At 38.7% G+C, this 10,129-nt stretch overlaps 1 protein-coding gene across 7 annotated transcripts in view; it reads left to right on the forward strand.

Annotated features, from left to right (window-relative positions):
- MRLN (myoregulin) overlaps nt 1-9,849 on the forward strand; it is a 52,801-nt gene extending 42,952 nt beyond the window's left edge. For 3 of the 7 annotated variants that reach the window (XM_063669957.1, XM_063669959.1, XM_063669958.1), the window contains 2 exons: nt 7,982-8,085; nt 9,320-9,516. In XM_063669957.1, coding sequence (XP_063526027.1) covers nt 9,340-9,480 — 141 coding nt within the window. In that variant the 5' untranslated portion in view covers nt 7,982-8,085; nt 9,320-9,339 and the 3' untranslated portion in view covers nt 9,481-9,516. Of the gene's footprint in view, nt 1-7,424; nt 7,547-7,981; nt 8,086-9,319 lie in introns of all 7 variants that reach the window. The other 4 variants (XM_054436355.2, XR_010127429.1, XM_054436353.2 and 1 more) reach the window with 4 other exon arrangements.
- The last annotated feature ends 280 nt before the right edge of the window (nt 9,850-10,129 follow it).

Genomic DNA, 10,129 nt, shown 5'->3' on the forward strand with positions numbered 1-10,129 from the left:
AACATAAACTTTCTGGGAAAGGGAGATGTTTTCCATAGGGAGACAAAGTTGCAAGCACCCAACTTTGGGATTTTATTTTTAAAATTATTTGCTGGGAAAAGTAGACTTATTATGTAAGCTCTTCTTGTTGTAATTGTCATTTGGACAAAGTGAACTTTCATTCTTCCCAGAAAGCTTCTACTTTAAGTATAGTCAAGTCAGTATTTTTTTGAGAACTAATTAGTGTCGGGTAGTGTGAGGCACTGGAATCCAGGATGAATAAGGCTGTCCCCTGCCTTCTAGGAAAGCATCACTGACTATAGGGAATTGCATGTAAACAACCATGATACAGTGTGGTCACTGGCAACATGTTATGGACAAGTTGGAAATACATTCTGTCTAAGGAAGTCAGATTGGATAACAGAGGAGGTGAGGTTGAATCTCAAAGGATGAATAGGAGTTTAACAGTTTTGTCTGTTTAGGTGCTTAAAGAGAACTTGAGAAGAATAATTCATTCAAGGGCTACTGTCTAACAGTAATATGCTAGACTGTAATTAATAATAGACACTATCACTTACTAAATGTTTACTTTGTAGGCACAAGTATTATCTCATTGAATTATCAGGCTATCCCAAGAAGCAGGTACCATTATCCCCACTTTGTGGAAGTGCCAACTGAGGCACAAAGTTAATGTAACTTGCTTAAGGTCTCATGCACAGTGGCAGACCTGAGATTCAAACTCTGTCAGTCTGATTCTAGACCCATCTCTCAAACACCATGTCTTGGCAGCATTCTTATTATTTCTCAGCTTAGTTAATGTTAAGGAGGTCAAGGGGAGAAACTTGTTAGCCGTAAGGTAACAAGTGGTTAAAAACAAATAATAATAAATATGAATAAAATAGGTAGTAAAAGACAACAAAAATAAATAATAAAAACTGTACTTTTAGCTGGGCGCAGTGGCTCACGCCTGTAATCCCAGCACTTTGGGAGGATGAGGCAGACGGATCACCTGAGGTTGGGAGTTCAAGACCAGCCTGACCAACATGGAGAAACCCCATCTCTACTAAAAATACAAAAATTAGCCAGGCGTGGTGGTGCATGCCTGTAATCCCAGCTACTCAGGAGGCTGAGGCAGGAGAATCACTTGAATCCGGGAGGTGGAGGTTGCAGTGTGCAGTGAGCCGACATCGTGCCATTGCACTCCAGCCTGGGCAACAAGAGCAAAGCAAAACAAAACAAAAAACTGTACTTTCAGCTAAATTTGTTGTTAAATAGTGAGCTCACAGTTGTGATCTGGGCAATGTCCCATTTACAAAGGGCAGATTGTTTTGATGTGAATAAATTACCAACTAACTGTTATGAAGCGAATTCTGGCAAATTTGGGGTTATCAGGCCCAGAGGGGTAACTATCAGCCCTTCCATCCCATCCACAACCAGCTCACCTATATAGAAAGGATCCAGGACTGAAGAAGGAGAGTGGCCATTAATAATTATGTGATGTTTCCATGCCAGTATAGTCAATTTCCATTATAATGTAGATCTTTTCAAAAGTAACTTTTCATTTTAAAACATGAATAAATCAGTATAGTTGAAAGAGCATGGCATCCGGAAGGTGAAGTACTGGATTAGTTTCTAAACTATGGCACAGAATACTCAATGTCCTTCATCTCCCAGTTGTGCATAAGCAGTGCCCGGCACATAATAGACCCTCAATAAATGGTGGTTATTATAATATTATTTACTTAAGTGGCCTATTAAGCAAAAGCGGACCGATTTCAACTGTGTCTCATTTTTCAACATATGCCTCTAGGGAACTTCTATCAATATCATCTTAGCTGTTAGACATTGATTGAAACAAGGAGAAGGATTAGAAAATTTTTATTAAAAAAGAAAATATTTTTGAAGTGTGACTCATGTGTTTAAGACTATAAACTTGAATCCAATGAAAAGTGTTTTTATTTTGAGTGAAAAAGAGACTTTGCAAAGTATATTCATTCTGTACTTTGTCCTAACCAAAAATCCACATTTAATAAAGAGAAATGTTAGAGGTTAGGGGAAATTGAGAAAAGCATGAAGTCTCAGAACTAGTAATACTTTTATATAATAGAGGGATTTTGTTGTTGTTGTTTTTTGTTTTTTTGGTTTTTTTTTTTTTTGCCAGGGGACCAAGCCATTTAGAAAATACATTCTTCTTATGGTCCCTGGAGTCAGAGTTGACTTCAAAGGCAAGGGCTTACAAACTGGTGGCAGAGTGAAGAACAGAGAATACAATGAAGTCCAGCTCCTAGAAACCAGGGGTTACTGCTACTCTCATTTGTCTAACTCTGTGGGTATCCCACTCCTCAACTATCTAATAAGCAATGAACAGGTCAATTGGAATTAGATTATTTGGACCTGAATCTTGATAGAATCAAAGGAAGAAATAAAAACTTATAAACTAGATGAGAGTATCCATTCTACTTTCAGTACAACAGTCTATAAAATAATAAAGTGACTCCCGGTGGCCTCTAGAAATAAGGAAAAGAAAGGCAGAGGCATTCACATGGTTGGGGTGGGGGGGATTTACTTGCCATCATCTGAAGTTTCAACATAAAAAAAATTTGACCCAAAATAACCTCAGCTGTCATATCAGAAATGGGAGGTCATGTCATTTTAACTGTGATGTTAAAACATTACGTTCAAGATAAGACCAAGGTCTTGAGATAAACACATTCAGTAAGTTGTAGCGTAGTTTTTAAGGTGTCCTAACTTGTTTAAAATTTGTGTATATTTTTTGGTACATGTTTCTATCAGATAAAAAAACTAGGAAATATTTTATCCTGAAAATTACTGCTGTTAAATAGCTATTCTCTTCAACAAATGCCCCTTCGATCCTAAAGAAGAAACACTTACTACCATGATTCTATTGGATTTACATTGAAAATGTAAATCCAAGCACCATGTGACTCATACTTTTAATCCACAGTAAAACCTGGGTGTGTTAGGAAACTTGTGAAGAGACAAATTTGTGTCCTTCCAATTATTTAGATCTAGAAACAGACCTAACATCAAGGGCAAAAACCGAACAGGAACCCCTGGTTCCTGTTCCTCATGGTGGAAGAGATTTGCCTTATCATAGAAGTTACATACTTTCATTAAAATGTTTCATTGATAAATGTAATTTTCCTTTCATTCATATTTGTTATAATGATTGGTTTGACAAAAATAAAATCAGTATAAATTACTTCGAAATATATCAGAGGGAGGAAGACTAACAGTAATGAGACAACTTTCCTTAGTGTTCTGAAGTTATATAGGCAATATCCTTTTAAATGAATGAATGTGAGAAATGGAAACAGCAAGGTGTGGTGGAGGGGGGCGGGTGGCAGTGAGAAATGGAAACAGCAAAGGGAAAAGAAGATCACCCAAATTCCTTCCACCCAAACTTCTCAACTATGGCCACTGTTGACATTTGGATGTATTTCTCTCTGGTCTTTTATTTTGTTTAGTATTTTAATTATGAAGTCTAACATACATACAGAAAAGCACATGAAGGCCAGTTACAGTGGCTCACGTCTGTAATCCCACCACTTTGGGAGGCTGAGGCAGGAGGATCACTGGAGGCCAGGAGTTCAAGACCAGCCTGGGGAACATAGTGAGACCCTGTCTCTACAAAAATAAAAATAAACTACCTGGGTGTGGTCGCATGTGCCTGTGGCCCCAGCTACTCGTGAGGCTGAGGTGGGAGGCTTGCTTGAGTCCAGGAGTTCAAGGCTGCAATGAAATAAATAGGATTGTACCACTACACTCCAAGCTAGGATACAGAGTGAGACTCTCGAAAGAAAGCAAGCAAGAAGGAAGGAAGGAAGGAAAAGAAGGGGAACGAAGGAAAAGGAAGGAAAGGAAGGAAAGAAGGAAGGAAGGAAGGAAATAAATCGCATGAAGCTTCTATGTACAGTTTAATAAATAGTTAAAAAGTGATTGCTAGTATAACCACTACCCAGGACAAGAGATGAAACACTGTTGGAATCTCTTGCCTGTTTCCTTCCCCTATGCTCCCTAAACTCAGGCCTACTCTGATTTTGTGGTAGCAAATCTCTTTCTTTTCTTGATAAATTTACCACTTGCATTACTGCCAACCATATATATACCCCTAAACCTTGCACTTTAACTCTATTTTTCTAGTTTACATAAATGTACTTACACTGTTGTCTTTTGTGTCTTGCTTTTTAAAATGCAATGCTATCTTTGTTAGATTCACCTGCTTTTGTATTTTAAAATTCAATGGTATATTTGTAAGATTCATCATTGTTTTTGTCTATAGCTGTAGTTTAATTTTTACTATTGTGTAATATTCCATTATATGACTATGCCACAATTTATCCATGTACTAATGGCATTTAAGTTGTTTCCATATTGAAGCTATTACGATGTTTGGATATGTGTCTTGGTAGGCAGATAGCCATGCATTCTGGTGGGGGATACACTTAGGAGTGTAATAGGTGGTCATAAGTAGGAGTTATAATCATATTTAAACATTTTAATATCATCAAGGTGCAGTGGCTCCCCAGCACTTTGGGAAACTGAGGAGGGGAAGACCACCTTGAGGCCAGCAGTTTGAGGCTGCAGTGAGCTAGAATCGCACTCCTGTTCTCCAGGATTGCTTGAGGTCAGGAGTTCAAGACTAGCCTGGGCAACATAGCAGGACTCTGTCTCTACAAAAAATGAAAAATTAGCCAGGCAAGGCGGTGCACACCTGTAGCCGTGGCTACTCAGGAGGCTGAGGAGGGAGAATTGAATGAGCCCAGGAGTTCAAGATTACAGTGAGCTATGATCACACCACTACATTCCAGCCTGGGTAACAGAGCAAGCTCCTGTTTCAAAATAAGGAAATAGGCTGGGTGTGGTGGCTTACCTCTGTAATCCTAGCACTTTGGGAGGCTGAGGCAGGTGGATTGCTTGAGCTCAGGGCTTCAGTATCAGCCTGGGCAACGTGGCAAAACCCCATCTCCTCAAAAAATACAAAAAATTAGCTAGGCATGGTGGCGCATACCTGTAGTCCCAGCTATGCAGGAGGCTGAGGTGGGAGCATCGCTTGAGCCTGGGAGGTCAAACCTGTAGTGAGCCATATTTGTGCCACCGCACTCCAGCCTAGGTAACAGAGTGAGATACTATCCCAAAAAAATTAAAAATAAAATAAAGAAGTAAATAAAAAATTAAAATAAAAAAGGTACAGTAAAAATGTGGTATAAAAGATAAACAGTGGTACACCTGTATAGGGCACTTAAAATGAATGGAGCTTGCAGGACTGGAAGTTGCACTGGGTGAGTCCCTGAGTGAATGGTGAGTGAATATGAAGGCCTAGGACATTCCTGTACACTACTCTAGACTTTGTGAACACTGTACACTTAGGCTACACTAAATTTATTTATCATTTTTTTCTATCATCAGTAACAAATTAAGTTTCAGAATAAAGAAATAGGGTGGGAATGGTGGCTCACCTCTGTAATCTCAGGACTTTGGAAGGCTGAAGCAGACGGATCACCTCAGGGGAGGAGCTCAAGACCAGCCTGGCCAACATGGTGAAACACCGTCTTTACTAAAAATACAAAAATCAGCCAGATGTGGTGGTGCATTCCTGTAATCTCAGCTACTCGGGAGGCTGAGGCAGGAGAATTGCATGAACCCAGGAGGCAGAGGTTGCAGTGTGCTGAGATCGCGCCGTTGCACTCCAGCCTGGGCGATAAGAGTGAGACTCTGTCTCAAAAAAAAAAAAAAAAAAGAAAGAAAGAAAGAAAGAAAACAAAGAAAAAGAAAAAAATTAAATTTCATATACTGTAATTTTTTACTTTATAAACTTTTTAATTTTCTTAATGTTTTGACTCTTTCATAATAATAATAATACTTAGCTTAAAGCACAAACACATTGTATGGCTGTACACAAACATTTTCTTTCTTTATATCCTAATTCTATAAGCTTTTTTCTATTAAAATTTTTAATTTTTTTTTTCTTAAAAGACACAAACACACACATTAGCCTAGGTCTGCACAGGGCCAGGATAATTAATATCACCGTCGTCCACGTCCGCATCTTGTCCCACTGGAAGGTCTTCAGGGACAATAGCATGCATGGAGCTGTCATCTCCTGTGATAATGATGCCTTCTTCTGGAATACCTCAAGGACCTACCTGGGGCTGTTTTATAGTTAACTTTTAAAAAGATAAGTACAAGGAGTGCACTCTAAAATAATAATAAAAGTATAGTATAGTCAATACATAAACTATTAACACAGTCATTTTTTATCATTATCAAGTATTATGTACCATACATCATTGTACATGCTGTGCTTTCACAGGACTGGCAGTGCTGTAGGTTTGTTTATAGCAGCATCACCACAAACACATGAGTAATGTATTGTGCTATGACATTATAACAACTATGACTTCACTAAGACATAGGAATTTTACAACTCTGTTATAATCTTTTTTTTTTTTTTAAGATGGAGTCTCACTCTGTCGCCCAGGCTGGAGTGCAGTGGTGCGATCTCGGCTCACTGCAACCTCCACCTCCTAGGTTCAAGCAATTCTCTGCCTCAGCCTCCCAAGTAGCTGGAATTACAGGCGCCTGCCACCATGCCCGGCTAATTTTTGTATTTTTAGTATAGACAGGGTGTCACCATCTTGGCCAGGCTGGTCTTGAACTCCTGACCTTGTGATCCACCCGCCCTGGCCTCCCAAAGTGCTGGGATTACAGGCATGAGCCACTGCACCCGGCCAACTCTGTTATAATCTCATGGGGCTACTGCCAGTCTTTCATTGACTCAAGTCATTATGCAGTGTGACTGCACATGGTTAAAGGGAGACAGCAATCAGATTTTACAGCCTTGTCTTTTGTAATAAATTCACTCCATTTTCTAATTTGTTTGTAAAAATGATACAAAATATTAAAACATAATACAGTTGGCCCTCCAGATCCATGGGTTCCATATCCATGGATTCAACCAACCACAGATTGAAAATATTTTGAAAAAACTGTGTATCTCTATTGCATATGTACAGACTTTTTTTCTTGTCATTGTTTTGTATACAATACAGCATAACAGCTATTTACATAGCACTTATATTGTATTAGGTATTATAAGTAACATATGGAGATGATTTACAGCCTATGGGAGGATATGTGTAGTTTATATGTAAATACTCTGCCATTTATATCAGGGACTTGAGCATCTATGGATTTTCGTATCCATGGTTACAGTATCTGTGGGGTATTCTAGAACCAATCCCCCATGGGTACTGAGGGATGACTGTACTTAAAAAATAGGCACACAATCTCATGAGTTATCGTCACTTACGTACGAAAGCTTTTCTGGTCATAATTGTTGTTTTGTCATGAAGATATTAAAGCCTTGGTCTCAAATAATTTTTAGGGAATTATTTCTTTTTTTTCTTTTTTTTTTTTTTGAGATGGAATCTCCCTCTGTCGCCCGGGCTGGAGTGCAGTGGCACGATCTCGGCTTACCGCAACCTCCGCCTCCTGGGTTCAAACAATTCTCCTGCCTCGGCCTCCTGAGTAGCTGGGATTACAGGTGTGCACCACCACGCCCGGCTAATTTTTTTTGTATTTTTAGTAGAGATGGGGTTTCACCATATTAGTCAGGCTGGTCTCAAACTTCTGACCTTGTGATCTGCCCACTTTGTCCTCCCAAAGTGCTGGGATTACAGGCATGAACCACCGTGCCCGGCTGGGAGTTATTTCTTTAAGAAGTGTGGTGAATGTTTGCCCCACCAGGAAAATCCTAGAATTTAGCTTCATCTTTCTGTCCAATGTTCAGTTTTAAGCTCTACAATTCTGGGATAAACAGAAATTAAAGTGTCATATTTTCAAAAGTTCACTCTTAGACTTCTCCTTCCAATCTAGTTTTGAAAACAATTTTAGAAGTTTTTCTGTGTAGGCTCCCTGCCCCTCCACTTGCTACACTACCTCACTGTCCAATAAAACTTTTTGCTATGCTTTGACACAGAAATCAAGTTTGCTAAGAGACCACCAGTGCTGAATGCACTTTGTTCTGGCAAGAGCAGAAAACTGAGAAGCCGTGTTACCTACCACTACCTGGGATACATTCAGGTGAGAAATGGGTCTCTATTCACTCCTCATTCCTCATTAATTGTCTATTCCCCTCCTCACTTCTTATTTCAGTCTCTCTCTTACTCTTTTTGGAGAGAGATGAAGGTATCCTTGGGAGCCACTGAGTGAAGAAACACAAGCTGGAGTTTGAGGTTTCTGGAGAGAAGGAAAATCACTTTGCAAACCCATGTATTATTTTTGCTCCTTGTTGCTGAAACACAGGCAAAAGGAATTGTTGCATGCAGGGAAAATTCTAGGTGTTTCTTTTGCTAACGATTGTTGTATAATTTGGGGCAAGTAATTCCCTTCTCTAGGAATGGAGCAATTTATTACAGAAATTATCAAGATTGCTCAAAATGGGAGTAGACAACACTGGCAGAGTACTCATCTCTTTCCCCTTCTCTCTTTCTTATTCTCTCTTAAAAGTCTACCTGCCTTTTTTATTTTGGGGTGAAAATAGTAGATGAAATATTTTACTACCCAAATTTTGCCACCTTTTTTGACATTGACGTTCATTTTAAGTTGAGTATATATGGGGAACTTTGGTGTAAGGCTTTGAAAGCTGCTTATTTGCCTTTGCATCCCCTGTAAAAGGGATTAAGAATGGTTCTAAATGCCCTGCCTAACAGACTTGTGGTAAACTGTTCCAACAATGTGGAATGCAGACCACAAATTCCAGGTATTTTTTAAAACCTGTTTTATTGATACAGAAATGTGGAGGAAATTAAATGTTTGATGTCTTAGTAAGTAATCAAAACATGACAGACAGGATCTTGAGGAAAGAAAAATACCTTTTTTTTCTTTTTTTTAATCACTACCTGCTTTTTTCATGTCTTCAAATTCTCGCTTCCTGGTAACACCAATAGTACAAGTTAGAGGAACAGCAGCTTCACCAATGCCAATAAAAACAGATTGAAATGACTGCGGATACTTGATAAATAAACTTACTACAGATAACATGAAAAGGGAATGGCCACTATGAAAGTTCCTTGAGCTGTTTGTTTTAGAAAGAAAGGCAAGTTTGGCATAGAGAAAAGCCTGTGATTTTGATAGAAAGTGGTCAAAATAAATGGGAGAAAAATATTTTATTTCATTGATTGGTTACAAATAGGTGTGGAATATTCCCTGGAAGACTTACCTTGGTCACTATCTTTTTATAGTGGAAATATTAGATTGAGTTGAAAGAATCAGTATTATAAATGTGTTCATTTGAGGATACTTTTCTTTTTCCTAGGGAACAGGAGTATTCTGGATATGACTGGTAAAAACTGGATATTAATTTCTACTACTACTCCCAAAAGTCTAGAAGATGAAATTGTGGGAAGACTTCTAAAAATTTTGTTTGTTATCTTTGTTGACTTAATTTCTATTATATATGTTGTGATAACTTCTTAGAAAGCTGACTTCCTTTCCATGTACATTTCAAACTGAATTACAGTGAATAAAAATTTGTATTTTAACATGTTGAGTGACTCACATTTTATGACATTGCCAATTTATTCTAGAAGCCAACAGGACACTGCAATACAAACAACATTGTGTATTGTTTAGTTCTTTATGGTTTATGAAACATTCACATATACTGAAGTGAATTTTTTTTCCCCAAAAACATCTATCCTACTGAGTCATGAAACTTCTAGATTTTTGGCCAGTCATGGTGGCTCACACCTGTAATCCCAACACTTTGAGAGGCCCAGGTAGGCGGATCCCTTGAGCGCAGGAGTCCGATACAGGCCTGAGCAACGTGAGGAAACCCCATCTCTACTAAAAATAAAAATTAAAAAAAATTGACAGGCATGGTGGTGCATGCCTGTAGTCCCAGATACTCATACTCCGGATGCTGAGGTGGAAGAATCACCTGAGTCCAGGAAGCTAAGGTTGCAGTGAGCTGTGATCACACCACTGCACTCCAGCCTGGGTGACAGAGTGAGACCCAGTCTCAAAACAAAAACAAATAAACAAGCAAACAAAAAACTTCTGGATTTTTTAACCTAGTCATTATTTTGTGTATCGACTAAAATTTATACATGAGACTGTGAGTGAA

Source organism: Pongo pygmaeus, chromosome 8, assembly GCF_028885625.2.
Source record: "Pongo pygmaeus isolate AG05252 chromosome 8, NHGRI_mPonPyg2-v2.0_pri, whole genome shotgun sequence".
Lineage (NCBI taxonomy): Eukaryota > Metazoa > Chordata > Mammalia > Primates > Hominidae > Pongo > Pongo pygmaeus.